At 45.9% G+C, this 20248-nt stretch overlaps 1 protein-coding gene and 1 long non-coding RNA gene across 4 annotated transcripts in view; one reads left to right on the plus strand and one right to left on the minus strand.

Annotated features, from left to right (window-relative positions):
• Positions 1–20248, minus strand: part of LOC309614378 — a 477476-nt gene that overhangs the window by 309731 nt on the left and 147497 nt on the right. The window lies entirely within an intron of this gene.
• Positions 1–20248, plus strand: part of PRKCB (protein kinase C beta) — a 311912-nt gene that overhangs the window by 238490 nt on the left and 53174 nt on the right. For all 3 annotated transcript variants that reach the window (XM_082362498.1, XM_082362499.1, XM_082362500.1), the window contains exon 10: positions 18277–18450. In XM_082362498.1, the coding sequence (XP_082218624.1) occupies positions 18277–18450 (174 nt within the window). The remainder of the gene's footprint in view (positions 1–18276; positions 18451–20248) is intronic.

Consider the following 20248-nt stretch of genomic DNA (forward strand, 5'->3'; position numbering starts at 1 on the left):
TAGGAGAATCTATTAAAAGAAAAATAATTTTGTCCTTGTATTGCCGATGGTAGAAGTACCACATTTTATGAAAAACTGCCTTCAAGATCTTACACTCACATGACAATTTGGTACTTCAATTACCATTGTATTCCTAAGACCATGAAGTCTTTTGCTAGATTTTTTGTGTATATCTGGAAGGTACAGAAAGTCTCTGATCTTCCCTCTCCCGTATATCCTTTCCTTTAGGTGAGAAGCATGCTCAACATTTCCTGAACCCTTAAAGGTGTTTTCTGTGATCTTGACTCTCCCTTCTCTGTCCTTTACTCACTGACTATATCCAGAGAATCAAACTGCTCTTTTGAGATTTGCTGCCTACACTTCCTCCCCACTCACCTGTGCCTTATCCTTTTGCCTTGTGACTTCTACTCTCAGCTACTTCTGAATCGCCCGTCTCCCAGGTTATCAGTGATCTCGTAGCTCCTAACTCTCCAGATCTGAGCACAAGCCATGGTGGCTGCTTATGACAACAGAGGGCAGACATGAGGGAAAGGAATTGAGACTAAGATTGGAACCCATACCAGGGAGGAGTATCACTTTTATAATAACTGCCCACTGACAGCATGATTAAGGATTTATTCATTCAACAAATATGTGTTGAGCATTTACTATGTGCCAGGCACTGTTCTAGGTGCAGAGGAAATGGCTGTGAGCAAAACAGACAAAAATATCTGCCCTCATGGAACATACATTCTTGTGGTGGCGGTGGTGATGAAGATGGTGATGTCACCTAACATTTTGAGTCCTTACTATATGCCAGGCTTTGTTGTAAGTGCTTTGTATGTTTTGGCTCATGTTTATGCTGTGATGTAGCTACTTATATCCCCATTTTACAGATGAGGAAAGGAGATGCAGGAAGTTGAAATAAGTTGGTAAAGTCACAGAGCTCGTCAGGGGCATTTAACGGACCAGGTTTGGTTTAGATGCATGTGATCTTAGGCTCTTGATTGCCTTGATACTTAACACTTGCATTTCTAGTCTCAACAGTGGTCGCCTTGCCATGTCACAAACATATTCTAGAAGGTTAACCGTTTTCCCCTCTTATTTTCTCATCTCCCCCTCTCTGCCTGTAAGTGTAAGCAGAGTTTGCATGCCTTGTTTTCATTCTGAGCCTTTGCCATTAGACAAATGCCATGTGCATCATGATGGAAGGCTCCAGATTTTCTGTTCTCCCTCCTCACTCTGTGTTTGTCAATTACCTATGCATGTGCAAACACCCATCGGAACTGTGAGCCATCAACAGGGATTCCTGGGAGGGCTCCTGAGAATGGGCTGCTCTCTTCTAGAGCCTGCCCTTCTCACCTCCTCTACAGGCTTCCGCTCGTGGGGTCCTCCAAGTCTTGGTGGCGTCTCTAGTGTGTGTGGTTCCTCAGCTGGTTCCCTTTCCACCGTCAGCCTCCATTTCTTCTAACCCTCACCAGCTCTATCTCCCATCCCCACCCTCTACAATTCCGCTTGCCCATCTCCATTGCCTCCAACTTTGGAGCTCATACTAATTGCCAGGGATCATGCTATGGATTTATATGCATCACACATCATATTATTTCTTACCACAGTCATGCAAGGTAGTTACTGATATTAACCCTATTACACCTATTTGGAAATTATAAGTCAGAGAGATTGAGTGACCTCCCCAAGACTACACAGCTGGGAGTAGGCAGGACCAGGACTTGAAATCAGGTGTTGTGATTCTAGTTGCCTCTTTCCATCTCTAATAGCACTCTTCTCTACTTCTGGGTCCACTCATCTCCACCAAACTGCTAGTCTTTTCTTTTTTGAAACAGTTTCAAAACTGCTATGGAGACTTTTGTGGGTTCTTCCTTACACCATGAAAAAAAGTTGAAAACTGTATCTTATGACTGCTTTGGTATAAGGACAAATGTATTAATATTGCATGTTAAAGCATTTTCTTCAGCCTAAAAGTTCATTTTTTTTTTCTTGTGATTCTAAAAGAAATTAAAACACTTTCATGAGCCCCTGCAGAGATAGTGGTCCCCAGTGTGCTTGAAGCTGGCCCTGGTTACTAACACTAGCTCCCCAACAGCACAACCTCCAAGCTGTCTCCCCAAAAGCCACTGGGGTACTTAACTAGTGTGTGCTTTGAGTTTGGGCACAAGAGAACAATCCAGAGCTCCAAGCCCCAGACTCCAGTGTCTTCTGCTGGATCCAAGTGCAGCACTGAATTACCACAGGAAGAAACTGCCTGAGGAGATAAAAAGGCAGTTCAATTTCTACCAGTAACAAAGGCCTTTTCTAAAGTCTCAGAGCTCCCGTTGTGGGAGTCTATCCTAATTTTAATCTCATTAGTAGTGTGGATTCACATGCACACATATACGTCCATACATTAGAGGTGGTTATATAATCCTACAGGCAAAAGCTCTTCCCTTTACTTCAACCTGCTTTGCTATCTTCCTGCACCATATGGTGAGTCCTTTATCATATGGTTCACAGATAGCTCAAAGTCTTTGCTACCTGTTCCCTTAATCCTCTTCCAGAGAACCTTTTGACATTTGCTGTCTGATCTTGGATTCCTGCCTTCTCTTTGGTTCTATCCCAATTATGGCACCTTCCTCCCAGCCCCCAGTCTTTCGTATGCAATTCTGACTGCCGTGGTTTTTTTGCCAACTCATTTTCCCCAGTCACGGTGAGGCCCTTCCACTTTCTGAATTCGTCCAGGTCTCTCATCAATGAAGTGACTTACTGCTTCTCTGTAGCCCCAACATTCACCCCTCAGAGGATAGTAAATTACAGAACAAAAAAGCATAAGGGTCTATTTTCCCAATAAAATTAATTATATCAAGGAAAGTGAAACGTCTGGAATTCAAGTTTTCTTGTCAAGCCACAGGGAGTAAAGGGGGATTTATTGGACAGACATGGCATGTTCCTGTGTATCTCCCAACATCCAAAGGCAGGAAGCGCAGCTGGGACCAGAAAGCTTCCAGGAACCCAGCATTCATCGTCTCCATCCTGGGGTCCCCAATCTGTCACCCTGGCTTCTTGCTGACGTCTCTCACTGTGATGTGCATCAATGTTACCTCCTTCAGCCTTATGTCACGTCTCAATTCTCAATGTCTAATCCCCAAATCTAGAATAGTCTAGAATTTAAAACCCCAGGAAAGAGACTGATGGGCCAGTATGGCTCAGTGATCATGTGATCCAATTAGCTGTGGCCAAAGGGACAAGTCACTTTTCCAGCCATCTGTCAGGAGGGACAACAGGAATAGACTCTCTGAAAAGCAAATGTGATATGGGCAGTTCCTCGAAGAGAAGGAAGAAAATACTGGTCTGTCTGGCACACAGGCCAGTGTTTCCTTTAAGTCTGTATAGTCTTCAAAACATTGCCTGGCTCTGTGGGAAAAATAATACAAAGTTAAATCTAGTCCTCTTACTGAAGGGCCAGATAGAGCCTATTAACAGGGAAACTCTGTGTCGGGCGATAATGGCGATAATTCACGGCCTCTGGTCCAATTATTATGCTGTCATAGTTCACCCTCCACACATCCATGTCAACTGCATCTTTATGTGCTATTTCAGAAATTCTAGTCCTGTTAAGATATTGCATCCCTGTTTACTAACAACATTACCCATAATCTTTTCTACAACAAACATGACAGCAGAGACCTATAGATTTTAATCATCCAACACCCATGGTAAATATTTTGAATGCACACCTACGGATGGTTAATATAATTAAACATGCCATAGTTTGTTTCAATCCTTCCCCGCCCCTCAGCTCTGTTTCATATTATGTATTGACCTCATTGAAAATCACTGCAGAGATTGATAATGTATTTTGAGTGCTGAGAACCCGTCTAAGTGTTTTATATGCATTGCTTGTTTAATCTTCACAACGATCTTATGGGTTGGGTGCTGTCATTATCCCCATTTTACATGAGGAAATGGAGGCTCAGAGTTGAGAGACTTCCAGATTCATGCAGTGGTGGATGCAGGTCCAAACCCAGAGAGCCTGGCTCCCGAACACATGACCACTGTGCCACCAGCCTCAACATGCGCCACTCCTGCCTTGGAGAAAACCCATTCTCCATTAGTCTGTGACCCCAATCATAAAGGGAGGCTTGTGTGCACAGAGCAGATCAGATTATAGGGAAACAGGCTTCCTTTGTGCGCCTAATAGTTGAAATGAATGACAGACCCTTAAGGGTTTCATTGCGTTTTCTTTTGGTAAAAGCCATCTATTATTGGTTTGTTTTCCCGGGAACTGTTTAAAAAAGAGTCATATTAAATCTGCTTTTATTTTAACCATCTAGCTTTGTCAAATATAACATGTGATTCAAAGAAAATTGACTAAGCAAACCTACAGGACACCAGCATTGATTTGAGCTCAAGAGAGCACTTCAATAACTCGAGTGGATATCTATCAATTCCACCATATCAATTCTATGGTATCAATAATTAGAAGTGATACAACCCAGAGTTTTGAAATAATAGTTCTTTTGCATTTCTTATTACAACCCAATCAAACAATTAAACACTTATTAAATCCAGCTAAGCCTCTTCATTTAAAACTCAGGGCTCGTCGTTTCAAGTTTAAACCTTCTTATTCCCTCTCCTCCCTCTTTCCAGCAGTGACTGTGAGTCATTCCTTCCATGGGAGTAGTGACATTTGCTTAACAATAGCAAGTCCACATGAGCCAGAGATGACTCGGCTGAAAGTACCTCCATTCTAAACTTCGTTTCACACTTCCATTGGCTTTCTCTGCTAGTGGGCAAAAATTCAACTTGATTAAATCTAATGTGTGACATGGCATCATTTTAAGAGGCTTAAATCTTAATAACACGTGTCACCCTGACCTCTGATCTGAAAACTCAATTTATCTACCACCCATGCCTCCCCCATTATCAACATCCCCACTAGAGTGGTACATTCATTACAGTCGATAAGCCTACACTGACACATCATTATCACCCGAAGAATGCAGTTCACATTAGGGTTCATTCTCGGTGGTGTACGTTCTACGGGTTTGGACAGATGTAAAATGACATGCATCAGCCATTATAGTAACATACAGAGTAGTTTCACTGCCCTCAGTATCCTCTGCACTCTGCCTATTCATCCCTCCCACCCCCTACCCCGTAGCAACCACCGATCTTTTTACTGTCTCCATGGTTTTGCCTTTTCCAGAATGTCATATAGTTGGAATCATACAGTAGGTAACCATATAAAGAGATTTTATTTTAAATATGGAAAACCTTACATAATAAATCATGAAATAACCCAGTTGATCTGCACGCTATCACTGCTCTTATTTTTGTCTCACCAACTTGAAGATTGTATCCGCAAAGTGATTCAGTCCTACCCAGATCCACACTATTTTTTTTAATTAATTAATTTATTTATTTATTTATTTATTTTGGGCTGCGTTGGGTCTTCGTTTCTGTGCGAGGGCTTTCTCTAGTTGCGGCGAGCGGGGGCCACTCTTCATCGCGGTGCGCGGGCCTCTCACTGTCGCGGCCTCTCCCGTTGCGGAGCACAGGCTCCAGACGCGCAGGCTCAGTAGTTGTGGCTCACGGGCCTAGCTGCTCCGCGGCAGGTGGGATCTTTCCGGACCGGGGCACGAACCCGTGTCCCCTGCGTTGGCAGGCGGATTCTTAACTACTGTGCCACCAGGGAAGCCCCAGATCCACACTATTAACTCCCAATTAGCATCTTTTCCCCACTATACCACTTTTCAATTTTTCCTGAAGTACTTCCTCAATTTGCAAGTCCACCCAATTGCTCCTCCAAAGCAAGCTATTAGAAGCCAGGAACCATTCCTAGACTGCTAACTTCCAGTTTGCTGCTAGAGGCGAATGCATTTGTTTCCCCCAAACCACATGATTTCATATTCGATTAGTGTGTCCACCATCAAATATAAAATTTAAACACACGTATGTGTGGATACATACGCTTAGAAAATCTGACCCAAAGTTTGAACAGTAACAATACACTTTGGGGGATTAAAATTAGGGCCTTAAGATAACCTAGAACATGTTAGGACATCTTCATGTCTGGTGAAAGTTGAAAGTTAGGAGAACCTCAAAAGGTAAAGAATTCATCAACTCTGATGAACGTAGTATATTGAGTTCTGTCTATATGTTAAGCTCTTATGACACGTATCATTGAAGCATCATCATGGCCCTATGAATCGGTGGACTCTTGTCTATATTTATCCCCACATCTACTTACAAGGTCTCCTGGTAGGAATGGCTCTGCGCCTCATTCCAGGCCTCTGGTTATCAGGGCTTGGGTGGCTTAAGCCATCTCGTCATCCCTGGCTCAGTCTGAAGGAGGGCTTTGCTGGAGGAGATGAGTCTGTGAAGGCCTGGAATCCAGGGTACATCGTCGCTTCCCCATTCAGAATTTCAGAAGATGACAGATGGTCTGCTGATTCCTCAGGGAAGTCCCGTCTGGACTGAGCATGTAGCTCCCTGCAGGAGAGTCCCCTCAGCCTCTCCCGGAGGGCTCGTGCCAGCCCCACCTCTAAACACAGACGGTACGACCTTGCCTTTCATTCTGGGCTTCGCATAAGGATCTCCTGGGAAATAGATTTTGCAGAAATGTTGGTCTATTGCTCTAGTTCACTTTCTGCCACCTGGAGACTGTGGGAAAGAACCACTGTACCCACCATTCCTCTTATTCTCTGTATTTATTCTTTCACTTTAACAATATGGCTTTCTGTGTGCCAGGCTCTGAGCTTTACCCGCATTATGTCACTTACCCTGACAACAGCTTGCTGAGGGAGGAACTGTCATCATGCCCCTTTTACCTATGAGGGAACTGAGACTCAGAGAGGCTGAGTAACTTGCCCAAGATCACACAGCAAGCACATGATAGAGTTAAACTTTGAACTCATGGTTCCAGAGATGAACTTGTACCTACTGTGATTTTACAGTTCTATTTAGATATGAACTTCCAGCTTATCAGATTCTGTCAAGGTCAAAATCGCATTCTTATGTCAAACAGCTTGTCAGGATACCTGCCATGTTGTAAAGAGACGAGGATGTGGACGATCACCTTCATTTAGTAACCTGGCCGCACCCAAGTCTCTCTCAAAATCCTACTCCCGCGTGGGCAGATGCCCTTGGAAGAGCAGTGGCCAGTGTGTGCCCAGTGCTCCAGCCCCTGATTACAATACCATCCTGATGGCCTCTTGCCAGCTCACCACCTCGTCCTCCCCCAGGGCAGGCCACACAGGAAGGTCCCAGATATTTAGAAGGTTCCGATTTAATTGGTCTGGAGTGTGGCCCAAGCATCAGCCTGTAAAAGCTCCGCAGGGAATTCTCATGTGCAGCCTGGAGAAACAGGAGCTCAGTACGAGCAGAGGCGAGGCAAACCCAAGGAAAGGGTGGGGCAGGGGAGGAGACAGGATTTGCCTTAAGACTTACAACTGAGCTGATGTAAAGTACTCTCTGCTCTGCCTGTCTTCGGTCTTCGGAGGGACTGTGAGGAGCCCCAGCAGGAGACAGTCCCAGAGGGCGGGGGACCCTCAAAGAGACAGAACCCTAAAATAGAGGAGGGTATGCACCCCACCTTGTCCACAAGCCAGCTCCCTAGTGTGGCGGGTGTGGGAGAGGCAGGGGGAGGGGCTCGTGGTCTCCCTGGAGGCCTGCCCTGTACACACCCGGCTTGGCTTGCTTCTCCATCCCTCTCCCGTGCACCCTCAGCCCCCTGCACCTTCCCGATCCTCTCCTCTCAAATTAGTGTTCGGGGACACTATGAGCCCCAAATGTGTCTCTCTCTGTCTCTATTTTAGATGCACCATCTGAGTTCATCAAGCTAGCATCTTTTCCAGACCCCCGTGCATTAGTCAAGCTTGCAGGCTCTGGCAATGCTAGATGGTATGGTCTCTCCTCCTCCTCTCTGACCCTGTCATAGGGATGTTATTAAGAACATTGTCCACGGCGGCGTTGCGTGTTCAGGATCCACGTGAGACATTTCCTTTAGACCTAAGTTCTAGGGAAAGCTTATTTTTCTCCTCAAAAAGTGATTTTCCCTATAGAAAATATGAACTTTTGTTATCATTTCATGTATCTCTGGTTGCTTTGGCCTCTAGGAAGCTGATAGTACAACACATACAAACACACTATATAATATACGCATATACATACACACTATGTGCTATATAATCATTTTTAACCAGATTTATCAAGGTATAATTTACATATCATAAAATCTACTTGTTTAATATTATATAATGTTGAATGTTACCTCAAATTCATTGTGAATTGTAGGTTGGATGTAGCCATAGATAAATTAAACAATGCTGAGAACCAAGTAGCTAAAGATCTTTAGTGACCTAGATCTAGGGATTTTTTTTTTAAGCTACTTCACCCTCACTCAGATATTTTCATTCATTTAGTCAAGAAATATTTATTGAGTGTCTAGATGTTGGGGATACGACAGCAAACCAGTCAAACAAAACAGCTGCTCTCCTGGAGCTAACATTCTAGGGAGGGAGGAAAAGAAACAAATGGCGATTAATAGAATGCCAGGTGTGGGAAGAAAGACAAAGTAGTGGAAGGGGATGGGGAGTGACAAAAGGGCTGCAACTTTAGAGAAGGTGGTCAGGGAGGATCTCTGCAAGGAAGTCACACTGAACGAGGTGAGGGAGCAAACTCTTGGGTGTATCTGGGGGAAGGGTCCTGCAGACAGGACAGAGTATACGTGGAGGTTGGGAGCAGGTAGAGTGGAAACAGAATTATCTAGGAGGCAATTGCAGGAGACCAGGGTGGGGATCGTGGTGGCTTAGATCAGACAGGAGTATGGCATGTATTTTGAATGCAGAGCTAACAATTTGTTGATGCACTGGATGAGAGATGTAAGAGAGACGAATTGAGGGAGACTCGGTTTGGCTTTGGACTTGCGGCAGGTGTCTGTTGAAGTTGGGGGGAGTGGGGAGCGGGGCCTTGGTCCCTAACTATCTCTGCCCTCTCCCATTAGTAAGCACATGGACACACAAGTCCCTCGGGGCAAATCTCCTTAGCCAGTTGAGAGCTGGAAATTGATGCTGTGTACAGAGATCACAAGTGGTCCCCTTGGTCCTTCTCTGAAAAGATGAAGCTGATGATAACCACTGTAGTGGATAGAATTGTCTCCCCTCAATATATATTTTCCAGTTCTAACTACTGATACTGTGAATTCGACCGTATTTGGGCATAGGGTCTTTGCAGATGTCATCAAGTTCAGAGCTCAGACTGGATTAGGGTGGGCCCCAATCCAATGACTGGTCTCCTTATAAGAAGAGGAAATTGGGGCAGAGACACAGGGAAGAACGCCGTGTGAAGACAGAGGCAGAGATTGGAATGATGTGTCCATAAACCAACGATTGCTGGTAACCACGTAAGCTGGGAGAGAGGCATGGAATAGATTCTCTCTCAGAGCCTCTAGAAGGAACCAACCCTGCCAACACCTTGATTTCGGACTTCTGGTCTCCTTAACTGTGAGAGAATAGATTTCTGTTGTTTTACGCCACACAGTTTCTGGTTCTTTGTTATTATAACTAGTACAAGTCCCTAAGTACTCATCATTTGCCCAGCACGGAGCTGAATTAAGGTGTACAGTTTGCATACTTTATCCCCCAAAGTTCCCTTAGCACCACCCAAAGCTGAGCATTGCTAGTGTGTCTGTTTTATAGACGAGGAAATTAAGGTTCAGAAAAGTTAAGTGACTTTCCCAAGGTCATGCAGCTAGTATGTGGTGGAACTTGGATATTTACCACGTCTCCTAATTCTAAAGTCCCTGCCCTAACCATGATGCCATCTTGTCCCATGGTCAAGGGCCAAGGTTCCAGGCACATTCGGCCATTTGGATTTGCCAGTTAAGTTCATCTCCATCAACTTTCTGGCTAGGAGTCCCTGGGCTACTTTCCATTTTATCTGCTGTCACTGGAGCTGCTGCGTTGATCACATCTCTCCCAGAAGATTCTTGGGGAACAGAGGTGGCTTGGAATTTGATAAGAACGTCACTTCAAGACAGCCTTTCAACCTGTTTGGAATCCTCACCCTAGAGATGGAGGGACAGCTGAACAAACAGCCCATGCCCTCGATGTTGGTATTAACTGAAGTGGGAGTTCCAGAAACTGCGAGAGACAATTAATTAAAAAATCATGTCTACGTAAAGGAGCATTTTAGATCGTGGCCATCGCCATTGCTGGTGCTATGGCTGTTTTTCTGTCATTTTTCTCTCTCGTACCAACACTTGAGGGCACAGATGGAGGGAGTAAGATCTTCTCAAGCCACTTACTGCTTGGAAGCGGGGCCACGTCTGTCCTGTTCGCGGACGCATCACCAGTGTCCAGCATCATGCCTGGCACACAATTCCCAATAGAGCTCTTGGACTAGATGGATGAACTGGGGTCGTGACCAGAGCACCAACTCAGACCAAGCTCATCTCGACCAGTAGATGAGTGGTTTGTTAGTGGTTGTGTATGAAATGGAGAAAGGACATAAGTGTTCTGTTCTTGACCATGAATTAGGCCACAAGGGCTGAAGTCTCAACAGGTAGGATGGGTAGGAAAAGGAGAACAGGGCCAGGATCTGGAGTCGAATTTGAAACACTCCAGCAATAATTTGCAGACAGTACAGCCTCATGACCCAACGCTTGGTGCTCACGGCTCAGAGAATCAGATGGTTAAGAGCATGGACTTTGGAGATAGGTGACCTAGAAGGGTCACTTCCTAGTAGGAGTGACTTTGGACCACTCACCTAACTTCTCTAAGCCCTGGCTTCCTCTCCTGTGAAACGGGGACGGTAGCAGTACCTATACTGCCCATCTGTGTGGAATTAAATGAAATAATGCACAGAGTAGGTAAGAAATGGGGGTGGTTATCATATCAGCCCCAAACTGGCCACCTTCTCTCCCATGCTGGTCATCCCCACATTGTCTTCTCTCTCCCTGGCACACACATTGGCCCATTCCCCTTGAACATCACCCGTTCTTTGTCCAGCCACCCGACTTGGAGTCAGTGCGGCTCTCTCTGCTGGAGACATCACAGAGGGCTGGGAGTTGGCATCTGGACTTTGAGTTCTAGAGCTTAAGAGCTCACTTCCTACAGTACTTCTAGACCAAGGTTTGTGGATCCAGGTAGTTTACTCCTAAGGGAACACGATTTGCTTCCTTTTGGCTGAAATATGCCTCCCCCATGTCCACTGTGCTAGTCCTGGTCATTCTTCAGGTCTCAGCTTAACCACCACCTCCCCAGGGCATCTTTTGCTGGCCCACCAAATCAAGTTAAGTCCTTCATGTGAATACTCGCAGGGCACCATGAACTTCTCTTTCAGGAGTTTAATCATAATTGAATTGGACTCATTTGTGCCAGTGTGTAAGCCTCCTGAAGGGATTGTCATTCTGCATCCCCAGTGCCTGGCACATCCCAGACACTTAATTCATGTTTACTGAACGAATAAATGAATTGGCCAGCCTTCCAGGTCCTGGGTGAGACTAGGAAAGGCGATACATTTGGAAGGCAGACTGAATTCCATCTCTGTTGCCCATCTCAATTGAAGCCTTAAAAGTTTTTTGATTAAAAAGAGTGTTCATAACCAAACACAAGAAATAAATAAAGCAAGGTAGCAGGGGCCACACCTGACAAGGCTGGGTTGCATTAGGGCACAGATGAACTCAGGTGAATCTGTTCTAGTTGCCTGTTGCTGCATCACAGATCATCCTCAAACTCAGAGGTTTAAAACTACAACACGTATATTATTATCTCTCATGGTGTATGTGGGTCAGGAGATTGGGAAGTCTCACTGGTTGCTTGTGGCTTGGGCTCTGTCCTGCAGTGGCTGGAGCTGGAACAGCTGGGGCTGGAGCACCCAGTGCTGTCTAGGCAGCAAGCTCTTGGTGTGGTCCCCAGGCCTCTCCACATGGTCTCATGCCGTGGCCTCACTAGCACGGTGGCCTAGGGCTCCAAAGGCAGGTGTCCCAAGAGAAACTGACAGAAGCTGCTACCTCCCAAGTCACACAGGATCCCTTCTACTGTATTCCGTTCATTGACGCAGTCACAGAGGCTGCCCAGGTTCAAGAGCAGAGGGCATAGACTCTGCCCCTTCACTGAGGAGTGTCAAATATTTACAGACATGTTTTGAAACCACCGCAGAATATCACTTCTTTCATGATACCGGGAAAGCTCTCAGGAAGCTCTCAAAAAGCTCTCCAAGGGCAGAGAGATTCCTATTGAAAGGAAAGCTTGATTAGAATATTAAGGAGCAAAGTTCCCTTTTCGCCCCTGGTAACGACTGCGGAGAAAGCGTTGGGACACTCAAAAGGATTCTATCTGTTTTACTTCTAGACACCTCCTATCCCTCATATTAAACGAATCAATTCTGATATTACCTCAGAGTTCCTCAGAGCAACAAATTTAGTGATTAGAATCAAGGGGAAGGGAGGCGCTTGTTAAAATGCATACTCCCAGGCCACAGTCAGAGCTTCTGGATGAGAGGTGGCGCTTGGAAACTGCCTTGTAAACAAGTACCCCACGTGGTTCTGATATAGGCAAGAGGCACCTAAAAAGAATGGAATTTATAAAGAAGAATTTGTCTTGTTTTAGGTCATGTACTAACCTGATGCTATTTGACTTACTGAAATTTTTATTTTTATTAAGAATTTGTACTCCTCAAGCGATAATTTTGTCTTATAGATCTTTAAAAGGTAGACATCCACTCAAGCTAGTATAAATAAAATAATAACTTTATTGGGGAGATATGGAGGTTTCTATGGGAACAGCCAAGCCTCATGAGAGACGGGAACCAAGATCTGGAAAGCAAGGCCTTTGCTCATTCCCTGACCTTCTTGTTTCCCCCACACATCCAGGTCATTTTTCTTTGCCTGCATGTGGTAGGAAAGGACCACTCTAGGCAGATCTGTGTGTTTTTCTTTTCAGGATCCTAGAGTGCCTACATGGAGCATCCTAATTCCACATTCTTCAATGAGAGAATCTGATTGGTTCAACCTAGATCTGTTCTCCACCTCTAATCCAATCAGCTGTGGCCAGATAGGTCCCCTGCCCAATCAGAAGGCTCTAAGAAGGAGTTGGAAGAAATGAAAAGCATGCTAGGGTCCATATCCAAGTTAAACTGTGACCACTTCTTTTTTTTTTTTAACATCTTTATTGGAGTATAATTGCTTTACATTGTTGTGCTAGTTGCTGCTGTATAACAAAGTGAATCAGCTATACATATACATATATCCCCATATCCCCTCCTTCTTATGTCTCCCTCCCACCCTCCCTATCCCACCCCTCTAGGTGGTCACAAAGCACCAAGCTGATCTCCCTGTGCTATGAGGCTGCTTCCCACTAGCTATCTATTTTACATTTGGTAGTGTATATATGTCCATGCCACTCTCTCACTTCACCCCAGCTTACCCTTCCCCCTCCCCGTGTCCTCAAGTCCATTCTCTACGTCTGTGTCTTTATTCCTGTCCTGCCCCTAGGTTCTTCAGGCCTTTTTTTTTTTTTTTTAGATTCCATATATATGTGTTAGCATACGGTATTTGTTTTTCCCTTTCTGACTTACTTCACTCTGTATGACAGTCTCTAGGTCCATCCACCTCACTACAAATAACTCAATTTCGTTTCTTTTTATGGCTAATATTCCATTGTGTATATGTGCCACATCTTCTTTATCCATTCATCTGTCGATGGACATTTAGGTTGCTTCCATGTCCTGGATACTGTAAATAGAGCTGCAGTGAACATTGTGGTACATGACTCTTTTTGAATTATGGTTTTCTCAGGGTATATGCCCAGTAGAGGGATTGCTGGGTCGTATGGTAGTTCTATTTTTTAAACTGTGGCCACTTTTGATAATGTAGTCTCTCTTATTTTTTCCCGATCTTTTTTGAAATGTTCTAGAACAGAGGTCAGCAAACTACTGGCGCTGGGCCCACCAGCTATTTTTATAAATAAAGTTTTATTGGGACACAGCCACACCCATTCACTTGTGTGTGGTCTACGGCTGCTTTCCCGCTACAGTGGTGGAGTTGAGCAGTGGATACAGAAACTGTCCCCCGAAGCCTATAATATTTACTCTTTGTCCTTTTACAGAAAAAGTTTGCTGGCCCCTGCTCTAGAACTTGATTCAGTTCTATCTCTAAATTGTTATTAATGCTTTGTGTGTGTCAGTTCTGTTTTCCTCCAGCTGCTATAGGGGAATTTTCCAGAGTTTGCCCCTTTGTGTAGCACTTGCAGGATGTGAGGGGGGTCCTCTGGTACTGGCTATTCTCCCCTCTACCCCTGTGGCTTAGGGCAGGACGAGGCACTGAGAATCTTCACACATCCCTGTTGATTGACTGAAAGATAAATATCTTTCACATAGTATTGATGATTTGCAAGATGATTTTAGTTGAGTAATTGAGTTTTTTTAAGGTGGTACATAGGTGCCATATGAATGATAAGGTTTTTCTCTCTTTTTATGTTTTCTCTTAGTCTTTCTAATTACTTGAATCAGAAAGTCTCATTTGATGACAACATGCCATTAATAGCTAACATTTGCTAATATCACTTTTTTCCATAAACAAGAGGAAAACGCAGGCCTGGCTTGGAACCTTCAGCAGCCAGCAGTATCTAGCTAGAATTTCCTAGCACTGCTTTGCTTTTATTTACTTTTTTTAAAAAATAAATTTATTTTATTTTATTTACTTTTTGGCTGTGTTGGGTCTTTGTTGCTGCGCGCGGGTTTTTCTCTAGTTGCGGCGAGCGGGGGCTACTCTTCGTTGCAGTGCACAGGCCTCTCTTTGCAGTGGCTTCTCTTGTTGCGGAGCACGGGCTCTAGGCGTGTGGGCTTCAGTAGTTGTGGCGTACGGGCTTAGTTGCTTCGTGGCATGTGGGATCTTCCCGGACCAGGGCTCGAACCCGTGTCCCCTGCATTGGCAGGCAGATTCTTAACCACTGCACCACCAGGGAAGCCCCCGCTTTTATTTACTTTTATGCTCATCTTCCACTTATGGCTGGTGATACTGGCTTGCCATTAATGGTGGTGATATAAAATTTCCTTTTCAGATAAATGTAGTTAAGTAAAGATGTGACTAGATTTAAAAAATACTAAGTAAATACCAGCTTAGGTGGTAGGGAAAAAATGTGAAAAAGGCATGTGAATGATTGATTGAAGTTTGGAAACACTTGCCCTAAAGTACCTGCCATAGATACAAAGCAGTCCCAGTGTCCAGAGGAGGGAGTGACCTGTCTGGTCTACGTGGATCATTGAGGGATATAGAGGAAGGTAACATCTGAGCTGAATCTCAGATTTTCTGAGCAGTGAAAGCGTGTGGAAGGACACTACAGGCAGTGGGAATAGAATAGCCAAAGGAAAAGAAAGAACAGGATGTGGTCAAGAAATTGTTTGACTTGCGGGAGTCACTGAGGGACTTGAAACATTTGAGTAGCCTGGTCAGATTTGCATCTTTAGAACAATCATCAGCTCCAGCAGGTTAATCTCCCTGAGCCTCAGTTTGTTCATCTGTACAAGGGGAGTAATTGAAACAGATGTAGGGTGTTCACCCCTGCCTCTGGTGCCTGGGGAAATTCCTAGCCATCTGTCCTGCTACTCCTCCAGACAGGGGACTGCATTGACATTCAAGGTGTCCAGGGCCCCTCCCCTGTGTTCTTGGGTGGTGATTGGGTGGGGTGGGTTGTCTACGAGTACTCTGGGTTGTTAGACGGTACGTGGACCAGTGGTGACGGGGCAGTGGGGTTGCCACACTCACAGCCGGCTCAGCGCTGAGCCCCTCCTGTGTACTTGGGGGTCCTCTCAGCTGATGACTCTGCTTGCATCCTCCTTCAGTCTCTCAACCCATTCGCCTCTGGCTAAGTCACCTCTCCGCCCTCCTCCCCGCCCTTGCCCCAGCCCTGCCTTTTCGGGAATCTGGGAGCAGAAAACCCCTGTCTCCAGCCTACTCTTAACATCTTAGTGGAGTCATTGTTTCTGCCTTGGTGAGGACTAGGGAAGGAAAAATGGCTCTGGGTACCCGTGAGGGAGCAGAGGGAGATGGGAAATAAGCTAAAGACACGCACTCCAGCACTTTGAGCCCTACTCTGCCATGGATGCGAGTGGGTTTGCTGTGAGGACTGAGTAGATGCCCGGCAGGGAGGACCTGCCCAGCTGGCAGCTCGTATTTCTATGGTGAGGCTGGGGGAGAAAGCAGTCGGGAAAGTCCTCTTGATGCAGAGGTGTGCGTCAGGGCCTTTCTCCCTAAGTGCTCTAAATTCCTAGGCCTGAATCGCCCATGGCCACCCCTGGCTGTGATGAGAGGGAAGGTGGTGCGGGCAGGATACGGGCCTCTGTGAGGGGCGGCGAGCGCAGCCCAGAGCTGCGGTGCAGGAGTCCAGTCAGGCCTCTTACCATCAGGGCAGGAGCCGAGAGGAGTGTGCAAGCGGCCCTCCTGCCTCAGGGCTCCCTCTGTGCGTCACTCCCTCTGGTCCCAGGCCTCTGTTGCGCTCTCTGGTCCTCCAGCTGAGTCAGGTACGAGCATTTCATTTCCTCAGCCACCTAGACTCCTTGAGGATTCTTCTGGAACTCTCGCAAGTGGAGTGTATAAAGGCAGAGACCTTGGGATCAGGTAAACCGGAGTTCAAATCCTGGCTCTGTCCCTAACTGAATTTGTGGTGTGAAAGGTCACTTACCTTCCCTGAGCCCCGGGCTCCTATGAAATAGGGCTCTTTTCTTTTTAATTAATTAATTAATTTTTAAACTTATTTATTTATTTCTTATTGAAGTGTAGTTGATGTACAATATTATATGTTACCGGTGTACAATATAGTGATTCACAATTTTTAAAGGTTATACTCCATTTATAGTTATTATAAAATATTGGCCATATTCCCAGTGTTGTACAATATGCCCTTGGAGCTTATTTTATACCTAGTAGTTTGTACCTCTTAACCCCCCACCCCGTTGCTCCTCCCCTCTTGAAATAGGGTTCTTCATGGTACCGACTTCCTAGGGTCTTAGGCAAAGTGAATGAGACATAATAAATGAAAACCATTGTCTGACACCCTGGTAAGTGCTCAAAATATTGTGGTGATTGATATTATTGCCTGCAAAATATCTGACACAGTACACGCAGTATATAGTTACTTCAGTCTGATTGCTTCTTCCTCCAGGAAGCCATCTCAGAAGCCCCCAGACCAGGTTAGGTCTTGTACCATGTGGTCCTGCCCCATGCTCCCTAAGAGGCTTCTTGAGAATGGTACCTGCTGGTCACTGTTCTCTCTGGCATAGTCACAGCCAGTGAAAATAATGATGTGTCACAAGCCACACTGATTAACACGCTCAGATTGTGACCACAGCTGCATGAAAGGAAGCCCCAGGACAACAGGAGAGGATGTTAAAATATTACATTCATCATCCCTGTAATTAATGTCCAAAGTGTTCCTTCCTCCCTGGCATGCAGGGTCAGAGAACGTGCCTGATCATCTAATGCTGCTTCCCCGGTGCTTAGCAGGCTCTTAATGAATATTAAACAACTGAAAGAATAAGGGAACAATTGCCCCAAATTCAGTTCTTTCAGGAATTCACTCATTCCCTCCTTCAACAAATACTTCTTGAACACCTACTGTGTGCCAGGCACTGTTCCAGACTCTTGGGTTACCCCAGTGAACAAAACAGGCAAAGATACTTGCCCTCATGGGGTTCTAGTCCTGTTTGGCTGGGCGTTGATTACATATCCCAAAGGGATGTCCGAATACTTGCTCATCTCTCTTGGAACCATCCTCTATTTTTAAAAAATTTAAAAAAAAATTTTTTTAGTCATATGCTTTTTAAAAAATTGAAGTATAATTGATGTATAATGTTGTGTTAGTTTCAGGTGTACAGCAAAGTGATTCAGTTTATATCCCTATATTCTTCTTCAGATTCTTTTCCATTATAGGTTATTACAAGATACTGACTAGAGTTCCCTGTGCTACACAGTAGATCCTTGTTGATCTATTTTATTTATAGTAGCGTGTATCTGTTAACCCCAAACTCCTCATTTATCCCTCCCTGCCCCCACCACTTTCCCCTTTGGTCACCATAAGTTTGTTTTCTACGTCTGTGAGTCTGTCTCTCTTTTGGATCCATCCTCTGTTGATTGGGTTCAGCCATTCAAGGTGCGAGGTCTGTGGGAAACTTCACTTGGCGTATCAGCATTCACCGAGGGCACGTGGACTAAGCTTGGAGCGGACCTGAGTGACCGTCAGCCGCCTGTGGCTTCCCCGGGGCCCCTTCGACTACTCCACTGACGTGCCCGCTCTCTTGCAGGTCATGCTCTCAGAGCGGAAGGGCACAGATGAGCTCTACGCCGTGAAGATCCTGAAGAAGGACGTGGTGATCCAAGATGATGACGTGGAATGCACGATGGTAGAGAAGCGGGTGCTGGCCCTGCCCGGGAAGCCGCCCTTCCTGACCCAGCTGCATTCCTGCTTCCAGACCATGGTAACTGCCTGGGGGCCTGGGCCACTCCATCTCCAGGCTTCAGGCTTTGGCCAGAGCTGTCCTGGCAGCGGCCACTGCAAAGAGACACCCGGGCCCTTCCCCTCCTAGACTAGGACAGGAAGCTGTCAGGGCCCAGGGACGGGCAGCCGCGGAGAATTTCTGAGGTTGCTGCTGAGAAGCACCCTCCCCTGAGGCAGATGCTGTTTCAACAAAGATAAAGGAACTCAGGCAATTGGTTTTATAACCAGTGGAGCAGGGCCTTCCTCTGGCAGCAAGAGGTGACTTGCGGACAGGAACTCAGGACTCACAATCTGAGATGTACTAGCAGAACTTACAGATGGGGTGAGGGAAAAGGTCCTCCTACGTGCCCCTAGAGGGTCACAGTCGGCCCTCTGGACTCTTCAGATAAATGCGCGAGTTCACGCTGCAGGTTGCATGGACCTCCTTGGAGGAGGGGTTGCCTGACAACACAGCCCTCAGAGGACTCCCGGGGCAGGGGACACAGCCTGGGCAGGGACTTGTGAGATCAGAGCTGGGCTCCTAAGAAGAAGGGGGCATCTGGGTACTATCTGCCATTGACTGTGATCCTACCTCTATCTGTGAGAATAAGAGATGGCCCTTCAAGCAACTTCTTACCTTTCCCCTGTTCAGACTAGACCTTGGTCTCCATACCTAGGGGGGTACTTGTGGCGATCAGGCAACAATTTGGGGACCCATTCACCTCTCCAGGTTCTGCTATGACAGCCCCCATTGCCTTGTCTTGTAACTATCCCCATGTCTGTCTTCTCTGCTTTAAGAACATGACCTTCTCAGAAACGGGACCCAGCTTACTCAGCTCTATACCTTATCTATGAGCCTTTCCCAGGTACCAGGCACTGTGGCGGGGCGGGGAAGGGGGCAGGGGGCAGGGGGGAGATGGGGCAGAGCCTAAATGAAAAGAGATACAAAGTTAATTCTTGCTTTGGGAGCTTCTAAGGGCCAAAGGCCTAGTGTCTTGAAGATGCTTTAAGGGAGTTTTCAAGATTATTTTGACTCTCTCCAGTTCTCACCCTACATCCTGATTGTAGAGCCCAACCCCTGTGCGAGATGGGACACTATTGCAAGTTGCGTGTACCTTAAAGCTTGGGACTTGCTCTCTTCTCCAACATCACCAAGTCCTGTGCTCTGCTAAGTTAGACTGAGTCCCTCCAGCCTAGGAAGACCCAGAACTGGGTTTGAGGTGGGTTTTCTCAGTGCAGACCATACGCCAGGCATAGAACTACCTGTTGTGAAAGGTGTAGAGCCAGAACCCAGCCCCTTCCCTGTTCTAAGTAGTCTCTTGATACATTTGGGGTTAAGATCCCAGCTTTGTCACTTTCTGACTGAGTGGCCTTGGGAAAATTACAAAACCTCTTGGTATCAGTCTCCTCATTTGTGAATGAGCTACATCCAAGGTTGCTATGAGGAGGAAATGAGATTATACATGAGAAACACTCAACACAGTGCTTGATACCTGGTAAACGCTCATAGATGCTGGTTATTCACTTCAGTTGTTGCCTGATCGCCACAAGGGCATCTGTGTTTTGGGTGCAGGGATGATTTTCTGCTGGGGCCCATTTCCTGAATCCCAGACAATCTCCCTACCACAGGTCATCAAGAGAAGGAACATTCTAGGCAAATGTGTACAGTATTCCCCTGCGGGGGCTTTGACCCACCAGCCTCTTGTTGGGGTCTGCTGGTGACAAGGGGCTACAAGAACATTTTTCACTCCACTGCAGGCAGGACTAAGAGCTGAAATCATGTTTGCCAAAGTATAGAG

The sequence above is a fragment of the Balaenoptera borealis genome (genome assembly GCF_965194805.1).
Source record: "Balaenoptera borealis genome assembly, chromosome: 16".
NCBI lineage: Eukaryota > Metazoa > Chordata > Mammalia > Artiodactyla > Balaenopteridae > Balaenoptera > Balaenoptera borealis.